The sequence below is a fragment of the Theropithecus gelada genome, chromosome 7a (genome assembly GCF_003255815.1).
Source record: "Theropithecus gelada isolate Dixy chromosome 7a, Tgel_1.0, whole genome shotgun sequence".
NCBI lineage: Eukaryota > Metazoa > Chordata > Mammalia > Primates > Cercopithecidae > Theropithecus > Theropithecus gelada.
Window position 1 is genome coordinate 17,668,854 of NC_037674.1, and position 19,908 is coordinate 17,688,761.

At 40.6% G+C, this 19,908-nt stretch overlaps 1 protein-coding gene across 2 annotated transcripts in view; it reads left to right on the forward strand.

The window, feature by feature from the left end:
* The window catches only part of GANC (glucosidase alpha, neutral C), an 88,434-nt gene that overhangs the window by 7,391 nt on the left and 61,135 nt on the right, over window positions 1-19,908 (forward strand). For both annotated transcript variants that reach the window (XM_025389686.1, XM_025389688.1), the window contains exons 5-6: window positions 7,496-7,623; window positions 18,717-18,899. In XM_025389686.1, the coding sequence (XP_025245471.1) occupies window positions 7,496-7,623; window positions 18,717-18,899 (311 nt within the window). The remainder of the gene's footprint in view (window positions 1-7,495; window positions 7,624-18,716; window positions 18,900-19,908) is intronic.

Below are 19,908 nucleotides of genomic sequence, written 5' to 3' on the forward strand. Positions count from 1 at the left end.
ATCCTTTTGTAGCCTAGTTTGATAGCCGTTCATGGGGAAAAAAAATGGGACAGCAGTAATTTCCGTCTTGGAGAGCCAACCACTGTTTGCGTGTGGTCTAATAGCCTGACACCTGGCCAAACCACTCTATTCAGGGTCAGCAGAAGCAATCGGCTCCAGGAAATGCATCAAGTCCACCAGAGGCCTTCCAGGAGTCTTTAGGCCTTAACCAGATGTCAAGAATTTCCTGTTGCATTTTTCTTGTCATCGTCTCATTCTCTTTCCTGTTTCTATTGTGTCTAACTTGAGAGAGTTGTAGCTGTCCATAGTCAGAGCAAGAATCCCTATCCATCCTTGAGGATGCTTAGTATGTTGAGCACCTGGTCATGAAGACATGCTGAGGTAAAGTAAATGAGGCAAAATCACCCTGAATATCAGTGGTGAGCCAAAATGAAAATTCTCAACACAGCGTGATACCAGTTTGCAGTGGACACCCACATATGCCATTTTACATTACTGTAGATCAGTTTCTCTTTTTGGATCCTGAAAAAGTGAGGGACAATGCTGTTCAGGTCAGGTGCCGGGACCAGAGCCCAGCAACTCTGGATGCCTTCAAAGGCAAAGAAACCACAGTCCAGGAGGAGCCACAGGATCTCAGCACAAGACAGCACCTGGCTCAAAAGGAAGCTGAGGAGCCTGATAAACAAGGACAAATTACCTGGGACATCAGCAACGTAGCTCCCAAGACTGAGAACTTTGAGGACCTCTTGGAACAGGCTCCATGCTCAGGTATTAGAAATTTTGGAACCACATGAGGAATCTGCATGCACTGATCTCAGGCAAATGTATGCAAATGTATATTTCGGGAGATCACCCTGAAATTCTGCACTGAACTCCATTTTAATGTCCTCCTTGTCATGTGGTGTTGAGATGACTAGTAGGTACATAAGGTTTCATGCCCTCTGTCAGTCTGTTAGGGACAATAGCGGTGATGGTGATCGCTAATGTTGCCTGCATCTTGTATGCAACTCATTGCATAGTGAAAGAGCCTCTTTTACACCAGGTGTGGTGTCTCACGCCTATAATCTCAGCACTTTGGGAGGCCAAAGCAGGCAGATTGCTTGAGGCCAGGAGTTCAACACCAGCTATGGCCAACGTGGCAAAACCCCGTCTCTACTAAAAATACACAAATTAGCCAGGCATGGTGATGCATGCCTGTAATCTCAGCTACTCCAAAGGCTGAGACATGAGAATCGCTTGACCCTGGGAGGCAGAGGTTGCAGTGAGCCAAGATTGTGCCACTGCACTGCAGCCTGGGCAACACAGTGAGACACTGTCCAAAAGAAGTTGACCTAAAATATGGCAAAGACAGCATGAAAAAAGAAAAAATTAGGCCAAGTGCAGTGGCTCACACCTGTGATCCCAGCACTGTGGAAGGCCAGGGTGGGCAGATCACGAGGTCAGGAGTTCAAGACCAGCCTGACCAACATGGTAAGACCCATCTCTACTAAAAAATACAAAAATTAGCCAGGCATGGTGGCGTGTGCCCGTAGTCCCAGCTACTCAGGAGACTGAGGCAGGAGAATCACTTCTCACAAAAAAAAAAAAACCAAAAACAAAAATACAAAAATTAGCTGGATATGATGGCACATGCCTGTAGTCCCAGCTACTCAGGAGGCTGAGGCAGGAGAATTGCTTGAACCTGGGAGTCAGAGGTTGTATTGAGCCAAGATTATGCCACTGTACTGCAGCCTGGGCAACACAGTGAGACTCTGTCTCCAAAAAAAATTTTTTTTTTAAATAACAAATAACTTCTGTTAAAAATGGTTTCTGGGATGAGATGGGTATTTCAAGGCGATTGCACATTAAGATATGGTATGCGTATGATCTGAAGTTTTAAAATAAGCTGCATACATCCATTTATTCAGAATGATAGCTTTTTATTTCAGGTTGAGGGGGACAGCCCAGAGTCTAAGAGGATCGTATTCAGCTCACAGCTGCAGTTCTCAAATTGCACTGATCAGGCGGATTCTGACAAATCCAACACTCTTGGTGCCTGCCTGTCGCTACACCTTTAAAACCCTTAAAGCAGTAACTTTAGAGTTGTCAAGATTTGTTAATTGTTGAATTTCTCCCTCTCAATTCCCTTCCCCAATCTGCTCCTTAATAAACAACCAGGAAGCAGAACCAAGCTTCATTCAACATTGTGTTAGGCTGCCATAGCTAAATACCACAGGCTGGGCAACTTAAACAACAGATGTTTATTTCTTGCAGTTTTGAAGGCTGTAAATTCCAAGATCAAAGTGCCAGCAGCTTCACTGTCTGGTGAGGGCTCTCTTCTTGCTTTGTAGATGGCTCCCTTCTTGTGCCCTCACATAGTGGAGAGAGAGTGTGTACACAGGCTCTCTGGTCTTTTCTTTTTTCTTTTTTTTTTTTTTTGAGACGGAGTCTTGCTCTGTCGCCCAGGCTGGAGTGCAGTGGCGCGATCTCAGTTCACTGTAAGCTCCGCCTCCCGGGTTCACACCATTCTCCTGCCTCAGCCTCCCGAGTAGCTGGACTACAGGCACCTGCCACCACGCCCAGCTAATGTTTTGTATTTTTAGTAGAGATGGGGTTTCACTGTGTTAGCCAGGATGGGTCTCGATCTCCTGACCTCGTGATCCACCCGCCTCAGCCTCCCAAAAGTGCTGGGATTACAGGCGTGAGCCACTGCGCCCAGCTCTGGTCTTTTCTTATGAGGGCACTAATCCGTTCCTGAGGACTTCCTCAACCTCGTGACCTCATCTAAACCTAATTACCTCCCAAGGGCTTCATCTCTGAATACCATCATATTGTAGGTTGGGGCTTTAATAGCAAATTTTGGGAAGACACCAGTCCATAGCAAACGTGATGTTCCTAGGACATATATCTGTTACAAAACAAGCTGGAATGTTGACCTGTGTGTTGTCACAAGGTCAGAACATCCAGGCTTTGGAGAAAAACTGGTTGCAGGTTCACATGCGTAAGTTTTCTCACATGGGGTCCTAATATAGTGTTGTGCTTATTCCTGATGACAGAATAATCAGGTAGATATTTAGTAAAGAAGCTTCCAGAAAATAAAAAGAAAGTGATCAGGAAAGTGTTGACTGCTTTTGTAGAACTCAGTTGTTTTCTTTTTTTTCCTACTACTCTCAGTTTTCTATCTTCAGTGAAAATTTGGTTTGGATTGAGAAAGAGACATCTAGTCTTGTGATCTAGGCAGAGGAAAATGTATGCTGTCTTGTGAGTCTAGCTTAAAAAGCATTGCTAGCAAGGATGTCTGGAGGAATCTACTTTATATTGCTAATTATGATGCTTTCTGACGATATAAGTGACCATTTGGCAACATGTTTATTTTCTTTTGCAGCCAGTTTGCAAGGTTTCACCAGAGACAGCACTTCCAACAGCTTCTCCAAGGATGCAGGAATATCTCCGAGCATCTCTGTGAAGTTACCCCTTGCCTCTTCATCTGAGCCTAATGAAAATGAGGCTTTGCCCAACCAGCCACCTTCTCAGCAGATGAGGCACGACTGCCACTTGTTAGCCAGTACTGTGTCTGCAGAAATGGCCAGGAAGAGGCAGCTAATTTGGGAACTGGCCAGACAATCAGAAGCACACCTGGACAGGCTAATTGTCCTTGGGGAACAGGCCAGTACCCAGCGTGAGGTTGCCAGTATTCTTCATAGAAAATCAGTGCTTGCAATAAACCAACTGGCTGCCACTGTGGAAGGGACGATTAGTGCCCTACAGCAATTTGGTGAACTATTAGACCATTCTCTGGATCCCGGGAGGTCTTGATCACAGCTGGTAGAGGTGATCGCTCACTGTTCTAGGTCTTTTAGGTTAACAGTTCTTTATGTAATAGTGAAGAGTCCTGGTGCCTTAGGAAAAGCAAGATCAACCTACCAAGGAGGAGTTGATGGAGTCATAATTTTCCTACTTAACACCCACTTCAAATTTAAATATGTGTTCTAGGGCTGTTCTGTTAACTCTATTACAGTCTTTACTAATTGTGATTCCCAGTTCTGGGTGAATGAAAAGTTTTTGTTTTAATGTAATTGTGATCAACCCTATGCTTGAAGACATAGACAAAGCTATTTCTACCACCATGATGTTTACAAAATATCTGATATTTTTGCCTATATAGCCATAAAAAAACTAGATTCGTGGATAACAAACCACCAAGTTTTAATTGTTTTTATTTAGTAAGAGAGAAATAAGACAGGAAAAGAGAATTAATACTCTTTTTCCCAGACTGAGAGGTGGGCTTCTAAGTAAAGATATATGAAAAACTGAGTAGAGGCTTGTAGTATTAAAATGAACCTCCAAAATGTATTCTTTTCTCTGAGGATGTATCTCAGCTTCTCTGTGTAATTGGACATTAACACATCTTAAATTTTTTTAAGAGATGGGGTCTCACTGTGTTTTTCAGGGTGGAGTGCAGTGGTTACTCACAGGTGCAGTTAAGGCACACTGTAACCTCAAACTGCTAGGCTTAAGCAATCCTGTTGCCTCAGCCCCACTGAGCAGCTGGGGCTATATGCATGCAGCACCCACTGGCACATCTTAAATATTTCTAAGGGAGCAAAACCCATGCTTTCTCACCTCATTGTAACTATCCATTTAAAATTATTATTTTACATAAATTGATCTGGCTGGAATTGTGTGTAACTACTTATACTATCTAAGGATTCATAGTAAATTCTCAATTTAAGCAGTCCAACATCTGTAACTTCTTAATGGAGTTTTTCATTGTCATTTCCAATCATCACTAACAAGAGGAAGAGATTTGGTAGTTTATTTGTATATTATTTACATTTATAAATATCCAGCAGGTCCCAGCAAATAGGAAAGGAGTATCTACAAATGTTTACTATTTTAGGTAGAAGAATATAATAACAGTCATGTCCAGACTTTTTGAAAGAGCAAGGATGTGGTGGAAGGATTGGGAAAGAACTGGCAGTTAAGCCTCAGGGAAGTGGCTTTTGAACTGTCATCCACAGAGCCCTGAGGTTTTGACAGAGGTGCCTTAGGACTCAATACTGGGAAGGCAGGGGACCCTAAGGTGGGACACTGAGCCATTCCCTACTGTCTTTAACCCAAGAGGCTTTACTTATTGGACTTCTGGGAGTCTGGTGATATTAAAAGAAAAAAAAATCTGATAAAAAAAAAAAAAAACACATGAGCCTAGATCATAGGAGGAAGTGCATACTAAGGTCTAAGATAAGTAGTGCCTGGACCAACAAAACCATGTTGATGATAATGAGAGATAAGAATGAATCTGTTCATTGATTAAAAGGATGAGAAAAAAAGAAGGCCAGGCATGGTGGCTCATATCTGTAATCCCAGCACTTTGGGAGGCTGAGGCAGGAGGATCACTTGAGGTCAGGAGTTTGAGCCAGCCTGGTCAACAGGGTGAAACCCTGTCTCTATTAAAAATACAAAAATTAGCCTGGTGTGGTGGCGTACACCTGTAATTCCAGCTACTCAGGAGGCTGAGGCACAAGAATTGCTTAAACCCAGGCGGTGGAGTTTGCAGTGAGCCAAAATTGTGCCACTGCACTCCAGCCTGGGCGACAGAACAAGATCCATCTCAAAATAAATAAATAGATAAATTTAAAGAAAGAATGACTCTAAATATTGCTAAATTTCAGAGTGATTTTTGCTAAAATAAGTTTGCTAAATTAAAATTAAAATGAGGATGAATCTGATTTATACATGAAGTCATTATAGCGAAAACAGGGTTATTGCTCTCTTTTTTTCCCCCTGGGCTGCAGCCTCAAGAACAGAATTACAGATAAGTCTTTGGTTTAAACAAAAATTAGTTGTGTTTTTTTATAGAGAAAGCTATTTTACTAAAAATGGGACAATCTCGAGTGAATAACTAGATGTAAATTGTTAATCATATATAGGCAGACAACCTGATTATTGGTTGTCTAAGCCCCCTGCTTAGGATGTTCTTGCCCATTTTTGCCTACTCAAAGTCTTACTAATTCCTAAAGGCCCTGCTTAAATGTCTACTCCTCCAGAGAAACGTCCAGAACTTCTCACCCTACAGTCATCATTAATAACCCCCTTAATCTCTCGCCTTTCTGCTTTAAAACATCGCAGAATGCTCTGTGTTAGCTTTGCATCTCTTTTATCTCCTCCAAATTGCAGCCTCCTCAAAAGTTCAATCATTGCAATAATAGATGCCAAATAAATGTTAATTGAATGGAATTTGAGAGAGCAATGGAAATATATGTTTAAATAGTGAGACAATACATAATCTAACAATTTGAACTTTGTACTTGGACATATTTCCAAATGTGAAAATTCTGATAGTACACTGAAAGTAGCTTAAATATATAAAAGAACATTAAACATGCAAGCAGTAATGGATCACTATTGCATCATAACCCTGCCTTGGAATATCAAGAAAAGGATCCACAGCCATAGCACTGTTTACTCGGTCACTGTTCAGTATCATGTTACAGTTTAACTGCCCTGATTGCTTCCCTGTATTCGCAAGAGGCAAAGTTCCAGTAACATCACCTTTTTGGTGCCGGCCTGATAGTCTCCATACTTCTTATCTTTTACTTGCACCACATTGTATCCATTCTAAGCTGTGTCACACAACTTACCCAGTTTAGCTGTCGTTTAACAGACATAATAACAGTAACAGCACAGGCACCCATTTGTAACCAAAATTTGGCATGGTACTTCATGAAGAAATTGCAATTGACTAGTGCAGCATGGCCCACCAGTTGAAAACCATGGTCTTAAAATATTTTTCTGATCTAGGTGCCTCATTTTGTAACCTGAATCCAGTCATTTCTATTCTCCTAGAGCTTCTTCTTCTGTGTTTTATTTTTCAAGTTCTGTATTATCTTCAGGGTTCTACATTGTTTCTGTGTCCCATTGTAGGCAGAATTTTACCTACGTTCCCCAGTCTCTTGTAAAAGTTCCCTGGGTCTATTCCCAGCTGTGAGCAAATCAATTCCAGTTTTAGAGCAGCAAGCCTCATTTCATCCACCACTAGAGAACTCCAATAATCATTTTATTTTCTACTCTTTTCTGTAGCCTGCCACCCTTCATCTTTCATCCAGCTGGAATCTAGTTACTCTGCTTATAACACCCAAAGTCTGATTCTTAACATATCTGTAGTTTATCATAGATACAGTAGCCACATGTCCCAATCTTCCAAGGCAAGTTTCAGTTTATGCCTGTCTTTCCGTGTAATTATTAATAGAGACTCCTTTCACTCTGAAGATCCTGGTTTGGACAACTATGTGTTCACCAGCCACAGAACACATAGAAGATATTTCTTGCTGCTATACAGCTATATCCAAGCAAATACATACATGAACTGGGAGCTTTTCTTTTAAATTACCATTGTTCTCCAATTTGCTTGGCCTATTGTAATTTAAACAAATACTTTTCTAATTATTGTAATTTGTGCAAAATTGGCCATCACTTGGGTAACCTGTTGAAGGTAATCTCTTGAATCTGTTTCCAGGTTACTCTCCTGGCTGAAATGTATGGTATAGAAGGAAACATTTTCAGGCTTAAAATTAATGAAGAGACTCCTCTAAAACCCAGGTTTGAAGTTCCTGATGTCCTCACAAGCAAGCCAAGCACTGTAAGGTAAGCCAAGGAGTGAGGTATCTTAGAGATGCGCCTGATATATTCTTTTATCATATCTTGAGTAGTAAATTTTGTTATGTGCACCTCTTATTTTGACTGTTCAAAACTACAGTCATTTACAGAGTTATAGGTTGGTGCAAAAGTAATTGTGGTTTTTGCCATTACTTTTAATGTATTCAGTTATTTGGGGATAAGTCTATCCATTTTCCTTATCCATTCTGTTTTTTCTTCATCCACCATTTGATTTGTCAGGACTTATTTAACGGGGAGAAGCAGAACTTTGATCCCTGCTCTCCTTCTCACAAAGAAAGTGGTTTTATTAGCCAGACTATGGGAGCAAGTAGAAGGAAAGCTACTTAATTTACTCACTCAGATTAGCAGCAGGGCTCCAGAGATCTAATACACTAGCCAAACTCCCATGCTTACAGTAATTTGTACAGTTGGACACACTCACTTTTAATTAAAGTTATTCTCAGAAGTCTAACATGTAATTTTACTTAGAGTCAAGGTAAATTAATAATCAGTGTCTAGGTGAAAAACAATCTTTGGGGACTAAAGCATTTTCAAGTACCTGCAAAACCTTCATCTGTTTTCATAACACTTTCCAGTGATATTTCAACTCTGTTTTGCTGGTTGGTTTCCATTATATTTTCATATTATTTTACCAAAGGAATATAAGATTATGCCAGATGCTTTCATTTTTACTATATCATCACTGTAGTTTTATGTAAATTATTTTTTCCATGAAAACCTTATAAAAGATCAATACAGGGGGGTCACCAAGATGGCTGAATAGGAACAGCTCCAGGCTACAGCTCGCAGTATGAGTGACACAGAAGACGGGTGATTTCTGCATTTCCAACTGAGGGTACCGGGTTCATCTCACTGGGGCATGTCGGACAGTGGGTGCAGGACAGTGAGTGCAGCCCACTGAGCGAGAGCCGAAGCAGGGCGAGGCATCACCTCACCCAGGAAGCACAAGAGCTAAGGAAATTCCCTTTCTTAGCCAAGGGAAACCATGACACACAGCACCTGGAAAATCAGGTCACTCCCACCCTAATACTGCGCTTTTCCAAGGGTCTTAGCAAACAGCACACCAGGAGATTATATCCCGCACCTGGCTCGGAGGGTCCCACACACACAGGGCCTCCCTCATTGCTAGCCCAGCAGTCTGAGATCTAACGGTAAGGCGGCAGCGAGGCTGTGGGAGGGGCGCCCGCCATTGCTGAGGCTTGAGTAGGTAAACAAAGTGTCTGGGAAGCTCAAACTGGGTGGAGCCCACCACAGCTCAAGGAGGCCTGCCTGCCTCTGTAGACTCCACCTCTGGGGACAGGGCATAGCCAAACAAAAGGCAGCAGAAACCTCTGCAGATTTAAATGTCCTTGTCTGACAGCTTTGAAGAGAGTAGTGGTTCTCCTAGCACGGAGTTTGAGATCTGAGAACGGATAGACTGCCTCCTCAAGTGGGTCCCTGACCCCAAGTAGCCTAACTGGGAGGCAACCCCCAGCAGGGGCGTACTGACACCTCACACAGCCGGGTGCCCATCTGAGACAAAGCTTCCAGAGGAATGATCAGGCAGCAACATTTGCTGTTCAGCAGTATTCACTCTTCTGCAGTCTCTGCTGCTGATACCCAGGCAAACAGGGTCTGGAGTGGACCTCCAGCAAAAGACCTGCAGCTGAGGTTCCTGACTGTTAGAAGGAAAACTAACAAACAGAAAGGACATCCACACCAAAACCCCATCTGTACGTCACCATCATCAAAGACCAAAGGTAGATAAAACCACAAAGATGGGGAAAAAACAGAGCACAAAAGCTGAAAATTCTAAAAATCAGAGCGTCTCTCCCCCTCCAAAGGAACGCAGCTCCTCTCCAGCAACGGAACAAAGCTGGACAGAGAGTGACATTGATGAATTGAGAGAAGAAGGCTTCAGATGATCAAACTTCTCCCAGCTAAAGGAGGAAGTTCAAACCCATCGCAAAGAAGCTAAAAAACTTGAAAAAAGATTAGACGAATGGCAGACTAGAATAACCAATGTAGAGAAGTCCTTAAATGACCTGATAGAACTGAAAACCATGGCACGAGAACTATGTGACAAATACACAAGCTTCAGTAACCGATTCAATCAACTGGAAGAAGGGGTATTAGTAGTTGAAGATCACATGAATGAAATGAAGCGAGAAGAGAAGTTTAGAGGGAAGAGAGTAAAAAGAAATAAACAAAGCCTCCAAGAAATATGGGACTATGTGAAAGACCAAATCTACGTCTGATTGCTGTACCTGAAAGTGACAGAGAGAATGGAACCAAGTTGGAAAATACTCTGCAGAATATTATCCAGGAGAACTTCCCCAACCTAGCAAGGCAGGCCAACATTCAAATTCAGGAAATACAGAGAACACCACAAAGATAATCCTCAAGAAGAGCAACTCCAAGACACATAATTGTCAGATTCACCAAAGTTGAAATGAAGAAAAAAACGTTAAGGGCAGCCATAGAGAAAGGTCGGGTTACCCACAAAGGGAAGTCCATCAGACTAACAGCGGATCTCTTGGCAGAAACTCTAAAAGCCAGAAGAGAGTGGGGGCCAATATTCAACCTTCTTAAAGAAAAGAATTTTCAACCCAGAATTTCATATCCAGCCAAACTAAGTTTCATAAGTAAAGGAGAAATAAAATCCTTTACAGGCAAGCAAATCCTGAGAGATTTTGTCACCACCAGGCCTGCCCTACAAGAGCTCCTGAAGGAAGCACTAAACATGGAAAGGAACAACCGGTACCAGCCACTGCAAAGACATGCCAAAATGTAAAGACTATCGATGTTAGGAAGAAACTGCATCAACTAACTAGCAAAATAACCAGCTAACATCATAAAGACAGGATCAGATTCACACATAACAATATTAACCTTGAATGTAAATGGGCTAAATGCTCCAATTAAAAAACACAGACTGACAAATTGGATAAAGAGTCAAGACCCATCAGTGTGCTGTATTCAAGACACCCATCTCACATGCAGAGACACACATAGGCTCAAAATAAAGGGAATGGAGGAAGATCTGCCAAGCAAATGGAAAACCAAAAAAGGCAGGGGTTGCAATCCTAGTCTCTGACAACACAGACTTTAAACCAACAAAGATCAAAAGAGACAAAGAAGGCCACTACATAATGGTAAGGGAATCAATTCAACAAAATTCAACAAGAAGAGCTAACTATCCTAAATATTTATGTACCCAATACAGGAGCACCCAGATTCATAAAGCAAGTCCTTAGAGACTTATAAAGGGACTTAGACTCCCACACAGTAATAGTGGGAGACTTTAACACCCCACTGTCAACATTAGACAAATCAACAAGACAGAAAGTTAACAAGGATATCCAGAAATTGAACTCAGCTCTGCACCAAGCGGACCTAATAGACATCTACAGAACTCTCCACCCCAAATCAACAGAATATACATTCTTCTCAGCACCACATTGCACTTATTCCAAAATTGACCACAGAGTTGGAAGTAAAGCACTCCTCAGGGAATTAAAAGAACAGAAATTGTAACAAACTGTCTCTCAGACCACAGTGCAATCAAACTAGAACTCAGGATTAAGAAACTCACTCAAAACCACTCAACTACATGGAAACTGAACAACCCTCTCCTGAATTACTACTGGGTACATAATGAAATGAAGTCAGAAATAAAGATGTTCTTTGAAACCAGTGAGAATAAAGATACAATGTATCAGAATCTCTGGGACACATTTAAAACAGTATGTAGAGGGAAATTTACAGCACTAAACACCCACAAGAGAAAGCAGGAAAGATCTAAAATTGACTCCCTAACATCACAATTAAAAGAACTAGAGAAGCAAGAGCAAGCACATTCAAAAGCTAGCAGAAGGCAAGAAGTAACTAAGATCAGAGCAGAACTAAAGGAGGTAGAGACACAAAAAACCCTTCAAAAAATCAATGAATCCAGGATCTTGTTTTTTTTTGAAGAGATCAACAAACTTGATAGACTGCTAGCAAGACTAATAAAGAAGAAAAGAGAGAAGAATCAAATAGACGCAATAAAAAATGACAAAGTGGATATCACCACCGACCCCACAGAAATACAAGCTACCATCAGAGAATACTATAAACACCTCTATGCAAATAAACTAGAAAACCTAAAAGAAATTGATAAATTCCTGTACACGTACACTCTCCAAAGACTAAACCAGAAAGACGTTGAATCCCTGAATAGACCAATAACAGGCTCTGAAATTGAGGCAATAATTAATAGCCTACCAACTAAAAAAAGTCCAGGACCAGACAGACTCATAGCCGAACTCTACCAGAGGTACAAGGAGGAGCTGGTACCATTCCTTCTGAAAGTATTCCAATCAACAGAAAAAGAGGGAATCCTCCCTAACTCATTTTATGAGGCCAACATCATCTTGATACCAAAGCCTGGCAGAGACACAACCAAAAAAGAGAATTTTAGACCAATATCCCTGATGAACATTGATGCAAAACTCCTCAGTAAAATACTGGCAAACTGAATCCAGCAGCACATCAAAAAGCTTATCCACCATGATCAAGTGGGCTTCATCCCTAGGATGCAAGGCTGGTTCAACATACACAAATCAATAAATGTAATCCAGCATATAAACAGAACCAAAGACAAAAACCACTTGATTATCTCAATAGATGCAGAAAAGGCCTTTGACAAAATTCAGTAGCCCTTTATGCTAAAAACTGTCAATAAATTCTGTATTGATGGAACGTATTTCAAAATGATAAGAGCTATTTATGACAAACTCACAGCCAATACCATACTGAATGGGCAAAAACTGGAAGCATTCACTTTGAAAACTGGCACAAGACAGGGATGCCCTCTCTCACCACTCCTATTCAACATAGTGTTGGAAGTTCTGGCCAGGGCAATCAGGCAGAAGAAAGAAATAAAGGGTATTCAATTCAATTAGGAAAAGAGGAATTCAAATTGTCTCTGTTTGCAGATGACATGATTGTATATTTAGAAAACCCCATCGTCTCAGCCCAAAATCTCCCTTAAGTTGATAAGCAACTTCAGCAAAGTCTCAGGATACAAAATCAATGTGCAGAAATCACAAGCATTCCTACACACCAATAACAGACAAACAGCCAAATCATGAGGGAACTCGTATTCACAATTGCTTCAAATAGAATAAAATACCTAGGAATCCAACTTACAAGGAATGTGAAGGACCTCTTCAAGGAGAACTACAAACTGCCGCTCAATGAAATAAAAGAGGACACAAACAAATGGAAGAACATTCCATGCTCATGGATAGGCAGAATCAATATCGTGAAAATGGTCATACTGCCCAAGGTGATTTATAGATTCAATGCCATCCCCAGTAAGCTACCAATGACTTTCTTCACAGAATTGGAAAAAAATACTTTAAAGTTCATATGGAACCAAAAAAGAGCCCACATTGCCGAGACAATCCTGAGCCAAAAGAACAAAGCTGAAGGCATCACACTACCTGACTTCTAACTATACTATAAGGCTACAGTAAGCAAAACAGCATGGTACTGGTACCAAAACAGAGATATAGACCAATGGAACAGAACAGAGCCCTCAGAAATAATACCACATATCTATAACTATCTGATCTTAGACAAACCTGACAAAAACAAGAAATGGGGAAAGGATTCCCTATTTAATAAATGGTGCTGGGAAAACTGGCTAGCCATATGTAGAAAGCTGAAATTGGATCCCTTCTTTACACCTTATACAAAAATTAATTAAAGATGGATTAGAGACTCAAATGTCAGACCTAAAACCATAAAAATCCTAGAAGAAAACCTAGGCAATACTGTTCAGGACATAGGCATGGGCAAGGACTTCATATCTAAAACACCAAAAGCAATGTCAACAAAAGCCAAAATTGACAAATGGGATCTAATCAAACTAAAGAGCTTCTGCACAGCAAAAGAAACTACCATCAGAGTGAACAGGCAACCTATAGAACGGGAGAAAATTTTTGCAATCTATGCATCTGACAAAGGGCTAATATCCAGAACCTACAAAGAACTCAAACAAATTTACAAGAAAAAAACAACCCCATCAAAAAGTGGGTGAAGGATATGAAGACACTTCTCAAAAGAAGACATTTATGCAGCCAACAGACACATGAAAAAGTGCTCATCGTCACTTGCCATCAGAAAAATGCAAATCAAAACCACAGTGAGGTACTGCCTCACACCAGTTATAATGGTGATCATTAAAAAGTTGGGAAACAACAGGTGCTGGGAGGATGTGGAGAAATAGGAACACTTTTACACTGTTGGTCAGACTGTAATCTAGTTCAACCATTGTGGAAGACAGTGTGGCAATTCCTCAAGGATCTTGAACTAGAAATACCATTTGACCCAGCCATCCCATTACTGGGTATATACCCAAAGGATTATAAATCATGCTGCTATAAAGACACATGCACACATATGTTTATTGTGGCACTATTCACAATAGCAAAGACTTGGAACCAACCCAAATGTCCATCAGTGACAGATTGGATTAAGAAAATGCGGCACATATACACTATGGAATACTATGCAGTCATAAAAAAGGATGAGTTCATGTCCTTTGTAGGGAAATGGATGCAGCTGGATACCATCATTCTCAGTAAACTGTCACAAGAACAGAAAATCAAACACTGCATGTTCTCACTCATAGGTGGGAATTGAACAATTAGAACACTTGGACACAGGAAGGGGAACATCACACACCAGGGCCTGTTGTAGGGTGGGGGGAGGGGGGAGGGATAGCATTAGGAGAAATACTTTATGTAAATGACAAGTTAATGGGTGCAGCACACCAACATGGCACATGTATACATATGTAACAAACCTGCACGTTGTGCACATGTACCCTAGAACTTAAAGTATAATAAAAAAAGTCAGTACATTATAATGAGAAATTAATTCATTTATGATAGAACCATCAAAAGTTTAAAATACATCTATTCACTGAGCCACACTATGTGCCAATAACTTAGTAAACATAATTTTTAAAAATTTTATTCTTTGATAGAGACAGAGTCTTGCTGTGTTGCCCCAGCTGATTTCAAACTCCTGGTCTCAAATGATTCTCCCTCCTCTTCCTCCCAAAGTGTTGGGGTTATCGGCATGAGCCACAATGCCTGCCCTGAATAAGAACTTAAAAGAGACTGTTTCTGAAGTCTTTTGCAGTTTGGCAATTGAATCAATGCATACATATAACCTGGCCACAATATGTTATTTTCTGTTATCCTGAAGAATATACAGCCTTCACAATTTTTACACTTGTGATCATAAGTAAGTTAATGTGTAATTTTCTCTTTCCATGCTGTCTTTGCCATGATTTAGGGTCCAGGTGATAATTCATTTGGTATGGTAAATATGGTATTAGTTCTGCTTCTGTTCTGACTTCTTTCTGGAGGGCCTTTGGCTACTGTAGTAACTGGAAAGCTAAAAACTACATTTCTTCATTTCCCAGACTCCCTTTTGCTATAGGTTCTGATGTAATTCAGTTTCCACCAGTCAGATGCACTTAAAAAAACCTGGATTTCAGAACTGAGTTCCTCTTTTTGCTTATATGGATTTTGTACCTGTAGAGTGACTCTTAAGGCCATTAGTTAAGGCCATGATTTACTCATCTCTGAATTATAGCTAAGGTGGCATGATCCCAGAGCCCAGCAGTTATCATAGTGACTTCTGATAACTCAACTTCCTGATTCTAGCTAAGGTAGAAGGTCAATTGGCCATACAGTTACACAGTATTGTTCTAGGGGTCATTCCTGGACATGCAGCCTGGAACCTACTACCTCAACCCTTCCCATGATGTCATAAGCAACAGATTATCCATATGAAGTCATTTATTTTCTGCTTAAAATAGCCAGAGTTGTTTTTGTTTTCTACAATAGAGCCTTGGTTGATATAGCAGTTGCTGTTAGAAATGAATATAAGCAATAGCCCCTCAAGGATGGGAATATGAGATTGACTGGCTGACCTAGCTGGATTTGGAGGCAGTGAGGATGTATTTACCAATAGAGGATGGGATACTATTGTTACAGGCTGAATTGTGTTCCCCCAAAATTTCAGGTGTTGAGCCCTAACCTCTAGTACTCAGAATGTGACTGTATTTTGAGATAGGGCCTTTAAAGCAGTAAATAAGTTAAAACGGGGTGATTAGGGTAGGCCCTAATCCGTTAAACCTGGTGCCCTTGTGAGAAGCGGAGATTAGGACACAGACGTAGGCACAGAGGGACAACCACGTGAAGATACAGTGAGAAGGCAGCCACCTGCAAGCCCAGGAAATAGGCCTCACAAGAAACCCAACTTTCGGACACCTTGATCTTGGAATTCTAGCCTCCAGAATTAAGAAAAATAAATTTCTGTTGTTCAAGCTACCCAGTTTGTCATATTTTCTTATGGTAGCCCTGCCAAACTAATACAACTAATAATAGACCACAAAATTCTGTGGCAACGTTACTTAAATGACTACTGGTGGTCAACTAAAATAAAGTGGCCCATTGAAAGCAGACCAAGAGGTAGGGCCATACTGCATCATGATTATCATGCAGAATTCAGAGCTCTAGGGTGGCTTGGCTGCTTCAACTTCACTGAAGAGTTTAAAGAAAGAAAACTGTAGTCTCAGGGCTTTAAATTCTTAGCTCAAGGTATTGTCAGAAGATTGATAATTTTCTGTGACAATCCTAAAAGTCCTCTTATCTACTGTAGCTGCAGGTACATGTAGCTGAAAATCAGAGGCAGAGTTTGATATTGCAGGCTCTGAATTAGGCCATAAGTTGAATTCATAGCCTCATCAGGTCTGTGAATTTCAGGCATTAACTGGGAAAACCTAGAACTCTTCAAAATTGAATAGCAGGCTGAGTACAGCAGCTCACACCTATAATCCCAATAGTTTGGGAGGCCAAGGCAGGATGATTGCTTGAGGTCAAGGGTTGTAAACCAGACTGGACAACAAAGTGAGACTGCGTCTCTACAAAAAATTTAAAAATTAACCAGGCATGGTAGCACACACCTGTAGTCCTAGCTACTCAGGAGGCTGTGGTAGAAGGATCACTTGAGCCCCGTGGTTCAAGGCCGCAGTGAACTATGATCACACCACTGCACTCCAGCCTGGGTGATGGAGCAAGACCCTGTCTCTAAAAAAAAAATCAAGTTTTAAAAAATTGAATAACAATATTTGGGAAGAGTTGGATAATTCTAAATAGCCAAACCTCAAAATTTCACTGGCCCTCCCATTTCAGCAGAAGCAATCCCTCCTATGAAGGCAGGTGAAACTGATCCTGCCTTGCTTGGATACCCTGTATTGACTTCACCTAAAATATACATGCACAGGGATTCCAGTGCTCCTTGTGCCCAACCCCTACCACCCTTCACTGCCTCCAGACCCACCATCAAAGTCAGATCCTGACATGCCCAGAGAGCCAATTACAGACAAACCCAGGGGGAGAAGGCTTGCATGCCTGAAAAATTGTAAGACTACATAATGGCAAAAAAAAAAAAAAAAAAAAACTGGGAAATATGCATGGAAATGGTTTCCGAGGAATTCCTAGACCAGAAGGAACTTAATTGTAGATCAGGCTAAATTTATTGACACAGGAACACGTACCAGAGAATGTAGATTTGATATGCTAGCTTGGGCAGCTGAGAATGGCTCTGATTGATGGCTTAGTTGGTTAATTATCATCTGAACTCAGCTATGGATTCTTTTGAGTGAAGCTGAGATATCAGGAATTCCTTGGCATGGTATAGAGGAAATGATCCATAGACTTAGACAGATAAAGATGTTGGAGTGGATTTGTTTCATGCAACCAGCTCATCTAGCCCCTCTGGATTCTGTTCCCCACGAGATCCAGAACATACCCCCTTCACTGAGAAACTGATGAGGGAGTACTTGGAAAGCACTGTAGTGAACGTCTCCCTTTTGTGGGCTGGAGATGATGGTGGGAAATGATGCCGTTAAAATGGTCTCCCTGATTTCAGTGGAGATAATGAGACTCCAGGTAGCAGAGGCAGAGTAGAAACATTTAGTTGTCAGAGACAAGGTGAACATAATTCCATTATGTGTGGTAGGGCCCATGTAGTACTCAAAATGGTTTAACGCTTGGGGCAGTAAGCAATTTATGGCAGGGTACATTAGACTGACAAATACGAACCACAGTCCTACTTAATGGAATAATCAAAAGAACTCTGTCTAGGTTCATTGAACAGTGAGAGACAGCCTCTCAGCCTTCTCCAGAGTTAATTTCCAGATCCGAAGCATCTTGCTTGAAGAGGAGACATAGAATCCATGGAGAAGGACTGAAAAGACGTAATAAGAACCTAAACTGTCTCTTTTTACCTTCCTTAAAGAGTCCTGTGAACATTTACTAGGCACACTGTGCACTGGAGAAAGGGAATTATCTAGCTTTGAGGGATTTTAAGTGCTGTGTCTGAGCTTACATAATTCTTGTGGATCTAAAACATCCTAACAGTGTACCTGTGAAATTGGAGGCTGGTGGGAATCAGGCAATAAATAGGTAAATAAAAATTTGACCCAGTTCCATCTCACTGTGGACCCAATCTGTGTTATTTCCTCGGTTTCTGAGTATGTGATTGGAATGAGAAAGAAAAACAATATTTAGATTTTGCACACCAAAATCTAGAAAGTTACTAGGCATTCCAGACCAAGGTAATGATGACGACGATGATGATAGCTAACATTTATTGTTTTTTTTTTAAATGTGTCTGGCACTGTGTCAAGAGCTTTACACATGTGATCTTATTTAATTCTCTGCAGAAATTTTGTTGTTCCTTTTGTTATTTTCACCTTACAGATAAGGAAACCAAAACCTAGAAAGGTTGGATAACTTTGTTATCCAAAGTTATAAAGTATATGTAGAGTTATGCTCAATTTAAGTTCTTTGGCACCAAAGCCAATGCTCTCGTTAACGTTTCTCTATTGCCTTATCTATGGCTATGTCACATGAATAGTGATTTACTAATTAATTACTTGGCAGTACAAATCACATAAGGCCATGTAAACCTATAGCGGCTTGTTTTTCTCTTCCTGCTTTGTTTTCTAGGCTGATTTCATGCTCAGGGGACACAGGGAGTCTGATATTGGCAGATGGAAAAGGAGGCCTGAAGTGCCATATCACAGCAAACCCATTCAAGGTAGACTTGGTGTCTGAAGAAGAGGTTGTGATTAGCATAAATTCCCTGGGCCAATTATACTTTGAGCATTTACAGATTCTTCACAAGCAAAGGTATTCTTATGCATTACTTGACACATAAAGACCTTAACATAACCTGATTAATGAATATCAGTTGCCTAAACAGATAACATATCACCATAGAAAATTGATTTGCCTTATTTACTCTAGTATTGTTTTTGAGAAATTTTATCTTTTCACCTGTGAAGGTGAATACAGGCTTTATGACAAAAATAATTCCCAAACTTTTGTAAATGTTACACTCTTAACATGTCCTGTGTGTGACTGATGGCATTCTCTACCCTACACACCCTTCTATAAAAGCACCCTGTTGACCCGACAAATGTTAATGTGAACTAGCATACCTTCGTAATTTCACTTCACTGCCTTACAATAACACAGATGACCCTAGACTTGAATAGTTGTCCAGGAATTTTCTGAGACCATCTGCTTGATCAAAACTGTTTGTGTGGGCGCTCACATGAATTAGGAGGTGGTGGTAAGGAAAAGATTCTTCTTCCATTCTTACCAATACTGTTTTAAAATCTTATAGTCTATAGTTCTTTCTATTTTTATCACAATAATAAACATATCATATGGTCTGCAGAAAACATTCAACATTCCTTATTCCAACATAGTGATTTCTCTGAGTTTCAACTCATTTGTATTTTAAAATTTTGATATTAAAAATATCATCTTCTCATCTCAGAACTAATACTTGTTCATCATAGGCAAATTAGAAAATATTGAAAAGAAGAAAATTTAAAATCCCTATAATCTCTCCACCTACTCTGTTAGTTTCTTATGAATATCCAAGTACTTGTTTAACTGAAAAATACTAATAATAGCATAACAAATATCTGTGTACCCAGTACCCATGTTCTTTATATTTAAAGCCTTTTTTCTAGCCAGGTGCAGTGGCTCACGCCTGTAATCATAATACTTTGGGAGGCCGAGTTGGGCAAATCAGTTGAGCCCAAGAATTTGAGGTCAGCCTGGGCAACATGGTGAAACCCTGTCCTACAAAAACTACAAAAAAATTAGCTGAGTGTAATAGCATGCA